The 18,484-nt window shown below is 33.8% G+C and overlaps 2 protein-coding genes across 2 annotated transcripts; one reads left to right on the forward strand and one right to left on the reverse strand.

Moving 5' to 3' along the window:
• Window positions 1–4,475: 4,475 nt before the first annotated feature.
• Window positions 4,476–6,670, forward strand: LOC307010333 (uncharacterized protein; the record flags this gene model as incomplete). The annotated part of the gene is made up of 5 exons (XM_079634927.1): window positions 4,476–4,552; window positions 5,101–5,177; window positions 5,290–5,361; window positions 5,500–5,624; window positions 5,718–6,670. The coding sequence occupies exons 3-5, from the start codon at window positions 5,321–5,323 to the stop codon at window positions 6,668–6,670; spliced, it is 1,119 nt and encodes a 372-aa protein (XP_079491053.1). The 5' UTR covers window positions 4,476–4,552; window positions 5,101–5,177; window positions 5,290–5,320.
• Window positions 6,671–8,589: 1,919 nt separating this feature from the next.
• Window positions 8,590–10,983, reverse strand: LOC307005933 (ATP-dependent DNA helicase RecQ-like). Its single transcript, XM_079626479.1, has 3 exons — window positions 10,546–10,983; window positions 10,321–10,400; window positions 8,590–9,797 (listed from the first exon to the last, which is right to left on the reverse strand). Exons 1-3 carry the CDS (start codon window positions 10,956–10,958, stop codon window positions 9,331–9,333), a joined length of 960 nt encoding a protein of 319 aa, XP_079482605.1. The 5' UTR covers window positions 10,959–10,983; the 3' UTR covers window positions 8,590–9,330.
• Between the last annotated feature and the right edge of the window lie 7,501 nt (window positions 10,984–18,484).

The raw sequence follows: 18,484 nt of genomic DNA on the forward strand, positions 1-18,484 counted from the left end.
GAACAGGTAAAATACAAACTTGCAAAACAGTAGAACATCATTATTTAACCTGGATTACAAAACTAATTTAAAGAATTAGTTTTACCTTGTAGATTACAGCAATCCTGTGATTCTATAGCAAGTGAATTTCAGCATTTTCAATGTAATCCAAAACATTTCTTTAAAGTTTTTCTGATCGAATGCTTAATTTCGCTTAGACACACTGACATCAACAATCAGCCTATGAATCTCAACAATGGTGAAAATAATAAAGCATGTTGCATTGCATTCTGGGTACCACTAATCAAAACATTCATGGCTGCCATCATGCATTGCGGTATGAATAAATTATGAACTGAAGTGTATTAGTAATTTAATTTCCTAATTGAATATTCTGTTAATCACCTTTGTTGAGATTCATACACTTAGTATTGATGTCTAGATACTTTAATATATATATATTTTTAAAAGTTAGAACAACTTTTATTTATTTTATATTAATTATTTTGACTAAGATGCTTTAGAATTACAGTAAATCTATAATCATCAACACACTTTTAGACATTAGGCTCTAAGTGAGGGCAGGTCAATTGATGATTGATAAAATACAACCAAAATCACCTATTCACCTTTGTTCGTATAGCTGTTATAACTAAATTACAGCAGCTGAACCAAATCTAATGTTAATAGTTCAAGGATCAAGAGCCCAACTAAAGCAAACACTGATCTCCATAATGGTGGCTTAAAATTTAGATTTTCTCCTTCAGTGATTCTGCTTGTTATCATCAGGTGTCTTCAATAATGGTCAATCATCACTCAATTAATACCTTAATAATCCAGCCGTGAAATATTTCTAAATCAATTTACATATTTTGTAAGTAAAGTTATCTACTGTGCTGCTGTATTTTTTACAGGAATTCTCTGGTAACCACAGCTGCCAACGTTTTCCTGTTAAAAAACAACAGTTTTATTTGTACAGTGTAGCCTACGTATTTTAATTATAAGATAATTACATTAAATAATACATTAATACATTTAATTATATAATTAATTTTCGTAGAATATCATATACTGTGTTTCCCACAATATTTTTGTAAGTGGAGCTCGTTACCTCGGGGTCCGGGGACATGCACCCCTAGCCTGGCACCGCCCTCCTGCGTACTTCCGCTCGATTTCATTTCTCTTCAGTACTTAGTCTGGCCTCTCTCAAGAGAGAAACGTTAACTTCCTGGTAGGCGGGTACTCTTTTAAAGTTCAAAACTATTGGATCTGCCCTGAGTCACTCAGGATCTGTCACAACCAATCGCTAGCGTGTGGTCGTGACGTATGGCATGCGACGGAACTGGCCGGAAACAAGAACGAATGATCAGAGGATTATGTCAGAGAATGTCTAATAGATTATGTTTAGAATGCGATGTCTGTCAACGAGAGCTGCAGGTTTTGTTCTTCGAATTTAAGAGTTCAGGGAACAATTACAAATTCAAAATGTATATTTGACACTAAATCCACGGATGTATTAAGTCAACTGTCGAAGCTAGGTCTAGTCGTTAAAAACACGCCGCTGCGGTCGTTTCGGATCTGCCGTAAATGCTGCACGACGATTAACAGACTACTGCGTGATACGGAAACTTTTCAAAGGTGGAAGAACGAGGAGACATGCCAAGGGGAAGATCCCAGTTTCAATGACAAGAGAGACCGAGAACCCACACCCTCTAAAACGCCAAGGGCCGTAAAAAAGTCTAGGAAATCCAGTGAAATGCCATTGAGAAACAGTGTGATCGAGGTAGGGAAACTAAACAAGATGTTGTTTATCTGTCATGCTGTTTTGTCTTTAGTTATATTGCCTAAGATAAGCATCCATGTAATCTATTAGTTTGTTTTAAAACGTAGCCTAACTAGGAGTCTCCAACCCCCACCATCAGATTCTGTAAAGCTAACTGTTGTATAACCTCCATCCATTCAGCATACAATATACTTACTCCAATCTAAATGTAGATTTATCATGTGAATGCAAGATTTTCTAATTGAATATTTATGCAAGATTCCCTTTTTGTTGTTATTTCAGGTTGTGATCAAGTACGACTTTGAGAAAAGAACACTGACATGCCAATCTGACATAGCTGGCATTGTTGAGAATTTGGCAAAAAGGAATTTCACTAGAGCTGCCAATCTCATTTAAAAAGTAATGGACCATTTACAAGCCAGTTTTGGATATAGTGGAGGCTGACTGTGTGACCCTGTGTACACTGTAAAAAATAAAACATAGATTTCATTTAAATTTAATTAATTAAAATGAGGCAACAGATTACAAGCAATATTATTAATTAAATTTTACAAATTAGAATTGAGTAATTATTAATCAAATTAATTCCTTAAATGTTACACTGTAAAAAATAAAACATAGATGTTATTTATATTTAATTAATAAAAATGAGGCAACAGATTACAAGCAATATTATTAATTAAATTTAACAAATTAGAATTGAGTAATAATTAATCAAATTAATTCCTTAAATGTTACACTGTAAAAAATAAAACATAGATTTAATTTAAATTTAATTAATTAAAATGAGGCAACAGATTACAAGCAATATTATTAATTAAATTTTACAAATTAGAATTGAGTAATAATTAATCAAATTAATTCCTTAAATGTTAACCATTTAAAATGAGTAAATTTTACAAAATATATGTTATTGCCAACATTGAAGACACCTGATGTTAACAAGCAGAATCACTGAAGGAGAAAACCATAATTAAAGTCACCATTATGGAGATGAGTGTGTGTTTTAGTTGGGCTCTTCACCCTTAAATTATTAACTTTAAGTTTTTGTTTGGCTGCTGTACGTGAGTTATAACAGCCAGATGAACAAACGGTGATCTGATGATGTTGGTTGTGTTTTAACATAATCATTATTTCACAATCATTTGACCTGAATCACTGAACTCAAATGGAGTACAATTTGTGACTTAAGTTACAAATTGTAATCTGAGGCAACAGATTACAAGCAATATTATTAATTAAATTTTACAAATTAGAATTGAGTAATAATTAATCAAATTAATTCCTTAAATGTTAACCATTTAAAATGAGTAAATTTTACAAAATATATGTTATTGCCAACATTGAAGACACCTGATGTTAACAAGCAGAATCACTGAAGGAGAAAACCATAATTAAAGTCACCATTATGGAGATGAGTGTGTGTTTTAGTTGGGCTCTTCACCCTTAAATTATTAACTTTAAGTTTTTGTTTGGCTGCTGTACGTGAGTTATAACAGCCAGATGAACAAACGGTGATCTGATGATGTTGGTTGTGTTTTAACATAATCATTATTTCACAATCATTTGACCTGAATCACTGAACTCAAATGGAGTACAATTTGTGACTTAAGTTAACTTTATTAACTATAGAAGTACTGGCCTTGTACACCATAATATTTTTATCTTTTACAATGTAATTCAAATAATTTCTAAAAAGTTTCTCTTGTACAAAAAACAAACAAACAGACATCATGAATCAGCCTGTGCATCTCAACAATGGTGACATTTATAAAGCATGTTGCAGTGCATTCTGGTTTGTACCAATCACAACTCATTCATGGCTCCCATCATGTATTGCTGCATGAATAAATAATGAGCTCAGAGGTTGTCACCATTGCTGAGATTCATACGCTAAATCTTGATGTCTGTGTGCGCCTAAAAAAAAACAGATATATTTTTTATTATTATTAATTTGATCATTTGGATTCCATTGAAAAGGATAATAATATTATGCAGCTAGAATTAATAAAATAAATTTAACTCATAAATTGGACTCTACATGAGATCAGTGATTCAAGTCAAATGATTGTGAAATTAAGAAACACAACCAACACCATCAGATCAACATTTCTTTTTGTTCATCTGGCTGTTATAACTCATGTACAGCAGCCACACAAAACTTAAAGTTATTATTTTAAGGGTCAAGAGCCCAACTAAAACACACACTCATCTCCATAATGGTGACTTTAATTATGGTTTTCTCCTTTAGTGATTCTGCTTGTTAACATCAGGTGTCTTCAATGTTGGCAATAACATATATTTTGTAAATTTTACTCATTTTAAATGGTTAACATTTAAGGAATTAATTTGATTAATTATTACTCAATTCTAATTTGTAAAATTTAATTAATAATATTGCTTGTAATCTGTTGCCTCATTTTAATTAATTAAATTTAAATGAAATCTATGTTTTATTTTTTACAGTGTACGTCGGGAATTCATTGTTTTGGGTAGCCGAATCCTGACAACTTATTTGGAATCATTCAAGACCCTCTCCAGTGTGGTTGTTCACCATATCCCCCACCAGTTCTGAAGAAATGTCACAGACATCCACTCATGTAAGTTTATTGTCTTTAAAATATAAAATTAATTAATTTTGTTGTAATTTCAGTTCAAATTGCAAATAAAATGCATTTATTATCATGCTTTAACTTTTAACACACTTTTGTAGTACCCACTTGGACTTCTATTCAAGGATGAAACGAAAACTGCAGACTTGGTTGATGTGCTCCAACACCTTCAAAAAGAGTAAATATCATGCTTGATCAATAATTGCTTTGTTTACTCTGGAACAGTTTCACATACATGGATTAAACTTAATCCATTGGCTTAAAGCACTATTTAAAATTAAGCTTTTAGTCTGAGAATAGTCTAAAATCATGTCAAAGTAAATGATCTATTCCGTTTAAATGTGATAATATAAATATAAGTTCTATCTAGGTATGTGCCAAGATGTTCTGATGGCCTTGAGAAGATTTTGATCGGTGGTGACAGACTCACGGAGGGCAATTGCCGGAATATCCAGCTGGCATTTGCTGATGGAGAGACAGAGGAGGACCGCCTGGAAGGCCTCGTTTTCAAATTTGAAGACTGGCACGCAATTAGAAATCTCTTTGAGGTCAGTATAGTTTAATAAATAACTACATGCACCCTGATACACTTTTGCCATTTACTAAAAGCACACTTTAAATACCACTTTTCAAAGCTTATAGAATTAACCATGTTTTAGGTTTTGTAATGACTGGTTCAAATATATATTTATTTATTTATTTATTTATTTTTTATATGCATTATAGATATATCATCAAATATTTTTTAACGAAGCATCTGCCAAAGACCATGGCACAATCCTTGCCAACATGAATCTCTTGAGGTACTATTTCACTAAACAAACAAAATGTTATCTTTATATTAAGCTGTCATTCATTATTGTGTATGTATGCTATTATAAAATGCATTTATTTGTCTCTACATGTTTCCCAAAGAGAACTCGCCTAAAGATGATGTTTGCCAACCATGAATTTGGCGTGGATATATGAACTGTGTGCAATTTTACGGTAAAGGACAGCCACCATGAATTCGGCTGCTTTCCGTTTTTTTTTTTTTTTTTAATCAAAAACACGTCATCATGAATTTATGAATTATGAATTGAATTTATAGAGAATACATTTTAAAAACTACTTTATGATTTACAGATGCAGCAATGCGAAAAAAGGACCACATACCGCATACAACGCTTACAAACAGTTTGTGAAGATTGACACCACAGCACTTTTCCTTGCAGCAGCAATGGAACACTTCAATTTGACTGACGTCACAGGTTTGTATACGTTGCTTTGTTTTTAAAAGATTACATCAATGAATCAAACACTTTAATGAATCAAAAACATATCATGTTTTTGTTTTGTCACAGACACTCCTGATGGGGTAATACCAGAACACATCCTGCAAGGCTCGGCAGAACAGAAGAGGACCTGGCTCCATGACTCTGTGGCAGAGGTTGTTGATCAATTTTTGTTGTCTACAGACATTTCGGGACTGTCAGCTGGCATTACTGAAGCATCAAGGGCACAACACACAGAGAAGGATATGCTCCCTTGTCGTGAGCCAGGTTGCAACAAATTTTTCATCTATAAAAAAGCCAGAGAGACCCACGAGAAGAAAGTACACAGTCTCGTGGTGGCATCTATGCCAGTAGTTGAGCCTGCTTCCTGTGATTTGAGAGACTTCAAAAAAGACCATACTGAGGCTAGACTTAGCTTTTTTCTACTGTTTGACATGTTGGATGCGGTGAAAGAGGGAGATGGGGAACGCATGATAAGGCTGTACAAGGTGGCAACACTGATTTACAAGGCTTATGGGCACACTCAATATGCATACAGTACTTTTCTCTTAACAGTACAAGTCAATGCAACACTTTCCCCTCGGGTTGCACACGATGTAACCTGGAATCGATTTTGGAATAACAGGGGTGGGAAAGGGAAAAACATCCCTCTTGATCTGCACCTTGAGCACCTTAACAACTTTCTTAAATCGTTTTTGAAGAACAAAGGCACTAACCTTACAGAGCAAACAGCTGATCGGGTCAGCAGATCTGCTGGTGTATTAAAAACACTGTTGGACACAGCAGACAGAGAGCTGCAGCTATCCCAGCCTAGTGGCATACACCATGAAGCTGATCTCCAAACTAACATTTTCACTATTCTTGAGGTACTTAGGAAGACAGAAGTTTTCAAACACCAACCGGGAAGACATTTCACTTCATTACCTAACTTCAACAGAAACATTCTGTCCAAGGTCAACTTTAAGGACTTATGGCAATGGATGCGTGCCCGGCTGAAAGACTGGAGAGCTGTAGCACTTTAACTACTTCCTTGCACATTTTGTAACTTGGAATGTTGATGTACATGTTTAATTATTTATGTACAAAGAATAAATATTTAAACAATGTCTATACACTAAGTGTCCCTGTATATAATGTTACTTTATCGATTATAATTAGCAATCAATAATCTTACTCTGTGTGCAGGTGTATAATAAACGGCACTTTTTTCTTATTACGTCTTATTTCTTATTTATAAAAAGGAGTTTGTACAGTTTTATTTGACATTTATAGTTTATTAAAACACAATTTTTAAACATTTACAACATGTAAAACTGACAGAACAACCATGCACTGTAAAAAATAAAACATAGATTATATTTATATTTAATTAATTAAAATGAGGCAACAGATTACAAGCAATATTATTAATTAAATTTAACAAATTAAAATTGAGTAATAATTAATCAAATTAATGCCTTAAATGTTACACTGTAAAAAATAAAACATAGATTTTATTTATATTTAATTAATAAAAATGAGGCAACAGATTACAAGCAATATTATTAATTAAATTTAACAAATTAGAATTGAGTAATAATTAATCAAATTAATTCCTTAAATGTTACACTGTAAAAAATAAAACATAGATTTTATTTATATTTAATTAATAAAAATGAGCCAACAGATTACAAGCAATATTATTAATTAAATTTAACAAATTAGAATTGAGTAATAATTCATCTAATTAATTCCTTAAATGTTAACCATTTAAAATGAGTAAAATTTACAAAATATATGTTATTGCCAACATTGAAGACACCTGATGTTAACAAGCAGAATCACTGAAGGAGAAAACCATAATTAAAGTCACCATTATGGAGATGAGTGTGTGTTTTAGTTGGGCTCTTCACCCTTAAATTATTAACTTTAAGTTTTTGTTTGGCTGCTGTACTTGAGTTATAACAGCCAGATGAACAAACGGTGATCTGATGGTGTTGGTTGTGTTTTAACATAATCATTATTTCACAATCATTTGACCTGAATCACTGAACACAAATGGAGTCCAAATTATGAGTTAATTTAACTTTATTAACTATGGAAGTACTGGTCTTGTACACCATAATATTTTTTACTTTTGCAATGTAATCCAAATATTTTCTAAAAATATTCTCTTGTACAAAAAAAAAAAAAAACAGACATCATGAATCAGCCTGTGAATCTCAACAATGGTGACATTTATAAAGCATGTTGCAGTGCATTCTGGGTTGCACCAATCAAAACTCATTCATGGCTCCCATCATGCATTTCTGCATGAATAAATAATGAGCTTATGATCAGAGGTTGTCACCATTGTTGAGATTCATATGCTAAATCATGATGTCTGTGTGTGCCTAAAAAAAAAAACACACATATTTTTTATTATTATTAATTTGATCATTTGGATTTCATTGAAAAGGCTAATCATATTATGCAGCTAGAATTAATAAAATAAATCTAACTCATAAATTGGACTCTACTTGAGATCAGTGATTCAAGTCAATGATTGTGAAATTGTGAAATTTTTATAACTCATGTACAGCAGCCAAACAAAACTTAAACTTTTTAATTTAAGGGTCAAGAGCCCAACTAAAACACACACTGATCTCCATAATGGTGACTTTAATTATGGTTTTCTCCTTCAGTGATTCTGCTTGTTAACATCAGGTGTCTTCAATGTTGGCAATAACATATATTTAGTAAATTTTACTCATTTTAAATAGTTCACATTTAAGGAATTAATTTGATTAATTATTACTCAATTCTAATTTGTTAAATTTAATTAATAATATTGCTTGTAATCTGTTGCCTCATTTTAATTAATTAAATATAAATAAAATCTATGTTTTATTTTTTACAGTGTGTTCCTACAAAAGTACAAAAGGAAATCAAACTATTCAATAGATCACAAGAATCTCTGATTTTACTTTTCGGAGTCTGAACTACTGACATTACTCCAGAGTGCATCTTCAACAACAGCATCATCGTCGTCGTCGTCATCAAAGTACTTACTGAAATAGAGATATGGGTCAGTTAAATACCCCCCTGAATCATCTTGCAGATCCACATCAATATCACCAAAAACATCGGCAATGATAATTAAAATTTCTTTTGCATGGTCCAATCTAAACACAGGAAGGTTAGCAGTAATGTATGGCAAGTCAAATATGTGTTGATAATGGTCTAACACTGCATCCACCAGTTGCTGACTGAATCCTGTGCAAGCTGCATGTGAGGTGTACAGTCGATTAGAGGAATTGATTAAACTAACACGGTAGTCATTGAGCAATTCTGCAATCAAAGATCTGTTTTTTGCATCCACATGCCTACATCTCAGATTGATTGGTTGTTCTTCAATCAGTTCATAATTTGGCGTGGTTTCTGTACATGTGCCAGATGAACAAGAGCAAACAGTTTGACAGTATGTACAACATAAATGACGTGGCTCTACATGGCTGGGTTCTTCTTCAAAATGTGCATATAGAGATTTCCTAATACATGTGTTTTGTCCAAGAGTAAGCAGTTGTTTTACTACTTCATCCACCTTGTAGTACCGTCCGTTGTTGTAGAGGATGGCATGTGATTGCTGACCATGTCTTCCAGCCCTGCCAACCTGTTGTATAATTGTCTCAAGATCCTTTGGAGCACCGTATATTACCACATGTTAAACATTAGGGAAATTCAACCCCATCCCTAAAGCAGTAGTCGCAACAACTATACGGCACTTTCCTTCCCCCCTTAGTGAAGCCAACACTCTCTCCTTGTTTTGGGGTAGGATTTTGCTGTGGAACATACCAATGAGGAGGTTGTCACTTCTACAGGATGGATCACAGTCTACCCAGGCATGTTCTTGTAGTTCTGCCTTTAAGTATGAGAAAACTCTCCCCACTGATTTAAGTGTTTGACAGTAAATTAATACAGGTTGCATGTTTGATCCATTGTTTTTTGCATGTTGAACTATCCAATCTAGGCAATTCATGTTATGGTTGGGCACCTTGCACAATCCAAGACGGATGTTTGTCTTGTTAGGGCTAGCGATGATTTGAATGGCATTGTCCATATGGAGTAATCTGACGACTCTGCTTCTGGACTTGATGTCAGCTGAGGCAGTCAGTGCCAAAACAGGTGTACCTGGGAGAATGTAAAAATGACAAAATAAATAGTTGACCAATTTAATAAAGAATAAAACAAAAATTGTCAACTGTTTATGTTATACGATATGACAAGGAGGACTTAAAGGAATAGTTCACCTCAAAATGAAAATTGTCATCATTTTCTATCGCTCAAGTTGTTTTTAAAACTATATGAATTACTTTCTTTTGTTAAAAAAAAAAAAAAATATATATATATATATATATATATATATATATGTTTGTGTTCAGCTAAAGAGAAATTCAAACAGGATAAAAAACTACTTGAGGGTGAGTAGATGACAATTTTCATTTTGAGGTTAACTATTTCTTTAATGAACAGTATTATGAACAGTAATGCATTAAATTTATGTAATAATGCAATTCCGTTTCATTATAGGGAAAATAAATAATATTTGAAACAATAGATTATATATAGCTGGAATATTGACGTTAGCCTACAAATGAGATATTCCACAACAACTTGGGTAGGAGCAACACAGAGGGGAGTACATCTTACTCACCCTCCTTGGTGATAGATCTCAGCTCTCCGAGCTTGGCAAAACTTTCTCTGAATGCCGACTCGCCTTTGGAAGCCTCGCCCCTGAGGAAAAACGAAACGGAGAGTATAATATTCCACAAGAATCTTGTTTTATATTTTTGAATTACAAATGACAACATTGTCTGAGATATCAAGTATGCAAAAAAGCCCTACATATTATATTTAACAGTATTAAGTGCTAACTTACCATTTGTATGTAACGTGGACCTCGTCAATGACGATGCCAACAAGGTTGATCTGGTATATTTCAGAGGCTAGCATTCGTCGCCATTTGTTGTTTAGCAGCCATGACTCGGGGCTTCCGAACACCAGGCTAAAGTTTCCGTCCAAAATGTCAAGGTCATCGTGAACGCCGAGCTGAGCAGCACGAACTCCTAACTTTTCTGCCTCTTTCACTTGGTCCTCCATTAGTGCAACAAGAGGGGACACGACAACAACTATAGGCTTAGCATCCCTATCCTTCGCCTTAGCCAACTCATTCACCACTAGCGGAGTGAGCTGGAAAATCAAACTTTTCCCGAACCCCGTGGGGAGGAGGGCCACAACATCATGGCCACCAACAAAACTCAGCAAACACTGTTCTTGCTCCGGTTTTAACATCTGGATATTCGGCAGTGTTGCAACAACGGACCTAATGGCTTCGCTCGCATCTATCTCCGCAGCCATTACTGAACTACGACTCAAACTGGTGCTCTACATCAACGTCATCGTTCTCAGCCACTCCCTCTGTTCGTTGATTGGCCCGAACAAAAAACAACTTCTAGAAACCTAAGAATATACAGCGAGACCAGACTAAGTACTGAAGAGAAATGAAATCGAGCGGAAGTACGCAGGAGGGCGGTGCCAGGCTAATGCACCCCTGGACAAAAACATAGATTTTATTTATATCTAATTAATAAAAATGAGGCAACAGATTACAAGCAATATTATTAATTGAATTTAACAAATTAGAATTGAGTAATAATTAATCAAATTAATTAATTAAATGTTAACCATTTAAAATGAGTAAAAATTACAAAATATATGTTATTGCCAACATTGAAGACATCTGAAGTTAACAAGCAGAATCACTGAAGGAGAAAACCATAATTAAAGTCACCATTATGGAGATGAGTGTGTGTTTTAGTTGGGCTCTTCACCCTTTAATAATTAACTTTAAGTTTTGTTAGACTGCTGTACATGAGTTATAACAGCAGATGAACAAATAGAAAAGGTGATCTGACGATGTTGGTTGTGTTTTAACATCATCATTATTTCACAATCATTAAACCTGATCTTGCTGTTCAGCAGGTCTGATTTCTTTCTACTGTCTTATCTTTCATCTGTACTGCAAGGGAATGAAAAACATATTTGAACATGCCTTTATGGTGTTTTTTGTTGTTGATAAGATCACAACTTTAAGACCTCAGTTGTCTAACTCTATATGTACTATGCATGATGTTCCATTATGTTCTTCCGTCTGGTCTGAGTTTGAGCTGATTGATCTGAACTCATGCAATGAAATTGTTGGTCACCTAAAACCTACCATCTGTCCTCAGGATATTATTCCACCTTTTTTCCTGAGACAGATTATGGACACAGTTGGTCCTGGCCTGTTATTGGTTATTAACCCTCAGACGGTCCTCGGTCGTTTCTGACCGAAATATTTGTAAAAATCACAGCTTCATCTGAATGTTATGAAACTTGGTGACTTTTATGGCATTAGGTATGTGAAAAAAAAAAAATTGAGGTCATGATCCGAGCATGCTAAGTGGTCGTGAAAAAAATAGTCACACTTGTGGTCTTCGGTCAAAAATTACCGACCCATAGAAAATGAATGGGAAATTTACAAAAATTCTCCGCATTTTTGTGTGTACAATCTACAAATCGGACACAATCCTAAAAAAAAGTACACCGCAGGAAATGGGGGACACTCTACAACATCAAGAGTGCAAAACAGACACACCCACCCCCACACACACACATACAAACACACTTTTATACACATACACACCAATAAATTCAGATTACAAAAAATATGTTTTGAATTTTTTAAAATCACAGCCTCATCGGAATGTTACGACTTTTATGGCATTATGTATGTGAACACACAAAAAAATTGAGGTCATGATCCGAGCATGCTAAGTGGTCATAAAAAAATAGTCACACTTGTGGTCTTTGGTCAAAAATGATCCCCATAGGAAATTAATGGGAAATTGACAAAAACACAAAAATGCACCAAAAAATATTTTTTTAAGCACACAGCAGTAAAGGGGTGACACTCTAAAACATCTAGGTAAAAAAATGTAAAAAAATAAATAAAAAAAAATAAAAAATAATTATTATTAAAAAAAAATTTTTTTTTAATATATATTAAAAAATATATATTTATATTTATATTAAACATCATTAATCACTAAGCCATGATGACATATTAGGTGGATTGTGTGATTTCCACTCTAGGATAATTCTTCTAGGCTTTCTAACACAATGTTTAGGTTTGACTAATCATAATGCAAAAACTAACACTTTAAATCACTATTTCTAAAAATATATATATCTAAAACTTGATAAGAAATAGTTTTTGAGATTGTTTAAATATATATTCAAATCCAAAAAAAAAAAGTAAATGTGTCCATTAAACAGCTGGGGAAGTCACATGCCTCTCCATAGAGTGCTGTGTATGCCATCTAGTGGTTACAACATCGTTCTACACTTTCTCTCCATACTCTCACCAGATGGCGCTAATCTGCTTCAACCATTTTTTTTTTGAAGGCCTAGACCAGGGATAGGCAACTCCGGTCCTGGAGTGCCACTGTACTGCAGAGTTTAGCTCCAACCCTAATTAAACACACCTGAACAAGGCAATCAATGTTTTCAGGATTGCTAGATCAGGCAGGTGAGTTGTTATCAGGGCTGAAGCTAAACTCTGCAGAACAGTGGCCCTCCAGGACCAGAGTTGTCTATCCCTGGCCTAGACTCTATATTAAACTAAAATACTGCATAAAAAAAAAATAATTGTATTATTTTCAATGGCAAAAATAGACCATAAATATTGCATAAATATTAATACATTCAATCAAATTTACCTTTCATTTCGACCTGTCAAATTTAGAGTTGATTTTAAAATGGTACTATTTGTTTATAAAGCCCTTAACAATTTGGCTCCTCAGTACCTGACCGATCTGCTCTGTCCGTACACTCCTTCTAGAACCCTGAGATCCAGTGATCACTGTCTGCTCATTGTGCCTAGATCCAGACTTAGAAATCGTGCTTTTGCGACTGCGGGCCCAAAACTTTGGAACAGTCTAGACTTGTTTTCTTTGGCTTTTAATACACTGTTAACCCTTACTGTAGAAAAAGCCCACATTCTTACAATATTATACCATTTTCCACTAAAACAGTAATATACTGGAATATACCTACAGGAATATACTGTGAATTAACGGCGCTCAAAGTCGACACTCAGAGGCTGTTTTCCCAATCACACCCTATACCCTCATTCACTATTCCCTACACTAGTTCACTAATATAGTCCACTTGACAGAGTGAATGAAAAGAAGTGAGTGAATTGAGACACTGATGAACACCTGATAAGCAGAATCACTGAAGGACAGAGAAATAAGAACAGAAAAAAGAGAAACGCAAGAACTACAACTGACTTCCAGCCACACTGAGTGTGAAGCCAGTTTAACATTATTTCTTCCATACATGTACAAAAGTTAATGTTGACAATGAACAGAGATTTAGTTAATAATACATTTTGTTGTCACCGTGATGGAGATCAGTATTTGCTTTAGTTGGTCTCTTGCACCTTGACCTAAAAACTTCTTCCATTCATCTCTATCTGGCTGTTGTAACATTGAGTTTATAAAGCACATTTGTTATGGCAATAAAAAGTCAAGACGAAGTTGAGCAGGAATTTTATGAATTACCTTTCATAAGTTTTTGCTCATTTTTGTATGTAAGCCATGAATTTATGGGTTTAATACCATATATCTGATAATCTACAACATGAAATCAAGCAATATTTCTGTAATCAATTCAACTGAAGAATTTTGAAATCATATAGTGCATTACAATTATATTAACTGCTGCTTGACTCAGGCACACACAGACATCAACAATCAGCGTATGAATCTCAACAATGGTGACAATCAAAAGTTTCATGTCGCAATGCATGCTGGGTACCAGGATAGTATAAAAACTCCCAGCATGCTCTGCTGAATGAATAATAATTAAAGATATGTATTCCCACCATTGTTGAGATGCATGTTCTAATTTGTGATATTTCTGTGTTTCTGTACTGCAGTGTAGATCTGTTATTTTCGGTTATGCTTGTGTTAGAAATAAATTAGTCATTGTTGCTGTTGTTTCACAGTGGTGGTAAAGTAACACTTTTGATTGACAATTAAACTCTGAATGAGTGAGAAGTAACTTCTTAATGAATGGACAGGCTATATATGATTTCTTCATGATAGTGAATATAATCACAATCATTCACAAACTGTGTGTGTGCACAAGTGTGAATGCAAAAACACAGCTCAAGAGAAAAACATTATATTTTAGCATCAGCAACCCAACTAAAGCAAACACTGATCTCTATAATGGTAACTTCAAATCAAACATTTTCAATTAAACATCTCAATAACTACTTCTGTAGATGTATGACAGAAATAAAGTCATACTGGTTAATAATACGTGTAATAATGTGTAATGGCTGGAAGTCAGTTGTAGTTCTTGTGTTTCTCTATTTTCTGTTCTTGTGTTCCTCTTTCCTTCAGTGATTCTGCTTGTTAACAGCAGGTGTTCATCACTAATGCTCAACAATCACTTACATATTCACTTAATTATCTCACTGCAACACTGCGTCAATGTTACTTTTTACTCTTTGTAGTGTGGATTTTCCTGTGGGGTTGAAAGGGTTAACAGTGTAAGATAAAAAGACACACCCACGAAAAGTATTTAAACAGTAATAAACTGTAAGTTATAAAACAGGTTTATACTGGCAACACTGTTGCCAGTAGTTTACTGTAAAATGTAGTTTTTTGGGTCACCATTGTGCTGAAGAGTAGAGCCTGTGCTTCAGTCCAGGAGAAGATCTAGGAACATTGATGATATGCTGCATGTTGCTTTATTTAACAGGCGGTGACTGTGTAGTTGCTGGTCCAGTGGAAATCTTTTTATGTACTTAAGTTTTTTTTTGTGGTTTCTAATGAAAGTTCTCAACTCTTTTCTCACATTATTAATGCATTACACATTTTAGTTAATACATTTAAATGACAGTTGGTCAATTTAAGGCAGTCGGTTTCTGCAAGTGAAATTAGTTTTAACTCGAGTTTTAATTTAGTAAATTTTACAGTAACAAACTGTATACTACAGTAAAATACTGTAGATTACAGTAAAGAACTGTACAATTAACAGTCAATTACTGGCAACAGTGTTGCCAGTATTTTACTGTAAAAAAACCCGGTAAGGTCTAACAGTGTACTCATTGATTTAGATACGATTATTATTATTTCATTTATTTTTTCTTGTGTCTTTCTTTACTAGTTGTATTATTTTTATATGTATATTTAATTGTTTCATTTTCTGTTCTGTACAGCACTTTGGTCAGCCTTGGCTCTTTTAAATGTGCTTTATAAATAAATATTGTATTGTATTGTATTAAATAAATAAAAAATAGGGCATTTTGTTTTTAGAAGCTTAGCAAATAAATACGCACCATTTAGATTAAATTTAACCAGTGATGGGAAGTAGTACAAATACTTTGTTACTGTACTTACGTAGATTTAGCTAGTATCAGTACTTTACTTCACAATTTATTTTTCTGACAACTTTTTACTTTCACTCCTGACATTTTTTACACAAATATCTGTACTTTCTTCTTAAAATTTCAAACCAGGCTTGCTACTAAACCTGTATTTGGTGGCATGATCAATATTATTTATTGTCATTGCGTGCCTTTTTCAACCTAATACAGAAACCGTGAATCACTGTGTATAATCCTGGTTTAACACTAACCCTAACCCTATCCTGGCTATCACGCAGAAGTAGGCTAAGCTAACACAGAGCAAGGCAGAAGGCAAAAAGAATAAGAGATGACGTTATGTATAAGACAGAAGGAGTTAGCGATGCCGACATGACTTCACTTATTACTAACCAGACTGACTTTATTTCTGTCAGACTTCTAGAAAAGTCGTTATAAGAATTAACTGAGGTTATTAAACTCTTATTGTATATTTAATGTGTTTTTTTTTATCCTGTGACAGTGTGTTTAAAGCAGCAAAGAAAGCTTCATCATTGAATCCAAAAATGTTTGTTTTTAAATTAATACATCCACATTACAAATCCTATGTTATTGCAACAACCAGCTAGACAATTTTAACAAACTTGAGCTCAAAAAGCTGATACAAATTGACACACACACACAGATATCAACAATCAGCACATGAATCTCAACAAAATATTCAGATAATCAGATCTGAACATCACAAAAAAGCTACTAAATGTCACAACAAAAACAACAGCAAAACATAAAAGCAAATATTTGGAATTAAACAAAATAATAGGACAAATCAGCGGCATAATTCATTCATGCTGCAGAGCATGATGGGAGTTTTGTACTATAATGGTACCCAGCATGCATTGCAGCCTGACACTTGTTGACACCATTGTTGAGAGTTAGTCCAAAGTGCAGCTGCTAGAGTTCTTACTAGATCAAGAAAATATGATCATAAAACACAGATCTTATCATCGCTACATTGGTTACCTATAAAGTTCCGTATTAATTATAAGGTATTGTTACTGACTTATAAAGCCTTAAACGGCTTAGCTCCAGTCTATTTAACGGATCTTCTATCGCCCTATAATCCATCGCGCTCTTTAAGATCGCTAAATTCGAGGCTTTCCACCAAAGGAGGGAGAGCATTTTCAAATTTAGCTCCAAAACTCTGGAATAGCCTTCCTGATACTGTTCGTTGCTCAGACTCGCTCTCCCAGTTCAAAACTACACAGCAAACACTCCAGTGTTAAATTAACACTCCTGGGAGTTTATATGAGTCCACACTCAAGAGTGTAAAGTGTTAAAATATGAGTGTTAAATGAACACTCAAGAGTGTTAAAGTTAATGAGATAATTAAGTTAATAATTGAGTGATGATTGAGTATTATTGAAGACACCTGATGATAACAAGCAGAATCACTGAAGGAGAAAATCACAAATTGTAAGCCACCATTATGGAGATCAGTGTTTGCTTTAGTTGGGCTCTTGACCCTTATATTATTTACTTAAATGTTGTTTGCCTGCTATTATTAATTAATAACAGACAGATGAACAAAGAAAGAAAGTGATCTGTTGGTTATGTTATGACAATCATAATTTGAACTTCATCACTGAAGTCTTCTTTGTGACTTAAATTTATGTTATTGATTACAGCATAACTGTGATTCTACATAAATATCCAGAATTTTTGATAAATAAATAATGAAGAATTTATTTTAAAGTTGTTTTTAAAAAAAAAAAAAACTTTATTTTAGGCACACACATACATCAAGATTCAGTCTATGCATCTCAACAATGGTGACAAGCTAAATATTCAATTAGGAAAAGGAAATTACTTCGACAATTCAGATCATAATCATTCCGCAATGCATGATGGGACCCATTAATGAGTTGATTGGTGGCAGCCACTGCAACATGCTTTATTATTGTCACCATGGTTGAGATTCACAGGCTGATTATTGATGGCTGTGTTTCTAAATAAGTATTTAAAAGTATCTTGATCAGAACAATGTTTATTAAATATTTTGGATTATATTAAAAATACTGTAAAACATACGCTTTATAATCAGAGGGCTGCTGTATTGCCAAGCTAAACCGAACTATCTAAAATAGTTTCATTTTTTTTTCAGATCACAATATGATGTCAAAACATGACCAACACCATCAGATCACATCTTCTCTTTGTCCACCTGACTGTTATTAATCAGTAACGACAGACAAACTAAACTTAAAATTAATAATATAAGGGTCAAGAGCCCAAATAAAGCAAACACTGATCTCCATAATGGTGACTTACAATTTGTGATTTTCTCCTTCAGTGATTCTGCTTGTTAACATCAGGTGTTCATCACTAATGCTCAATC

This window comes from Phoxinus phoxinus (assembly GCF_949152265.1).
Source record: "Phoxinus phoxinus genome assembly, chromosome: 1".
NCBI classification, from domain to species: Eukaryota; Metazoa; Chordata; class Actinopteri; order Cypriniformes; family Leuciscidae; genus Phoxinus; species Phoxinus phoxinus.

Excerpts from the sequence above, each read along its gene's own strand:
- LOC307005933 (XM_079626479.1), bottom strand. The coding sequence starts at position 10,958 with ATGTTAAAACCGGAGCAAGAACAGTGTTTGCTGAGTTTTGTTGGTGGC. Across the intron at positions 10,401-10,545 it reads GTCCACGTTACATACAAATG|GGGCGAGGCTTCCAAAGGCG; the intron begins GTAAGTTAGCAC and ends GTTTTTCCTCAG. Across the intron at positions 9,798-10,320 it reads GAGATCTATCACCAAGGAGG|GTACACCTGTTTTGGCACTG; the intron begins GTGAGTAAGATG and ends ACATTCTCCCAG.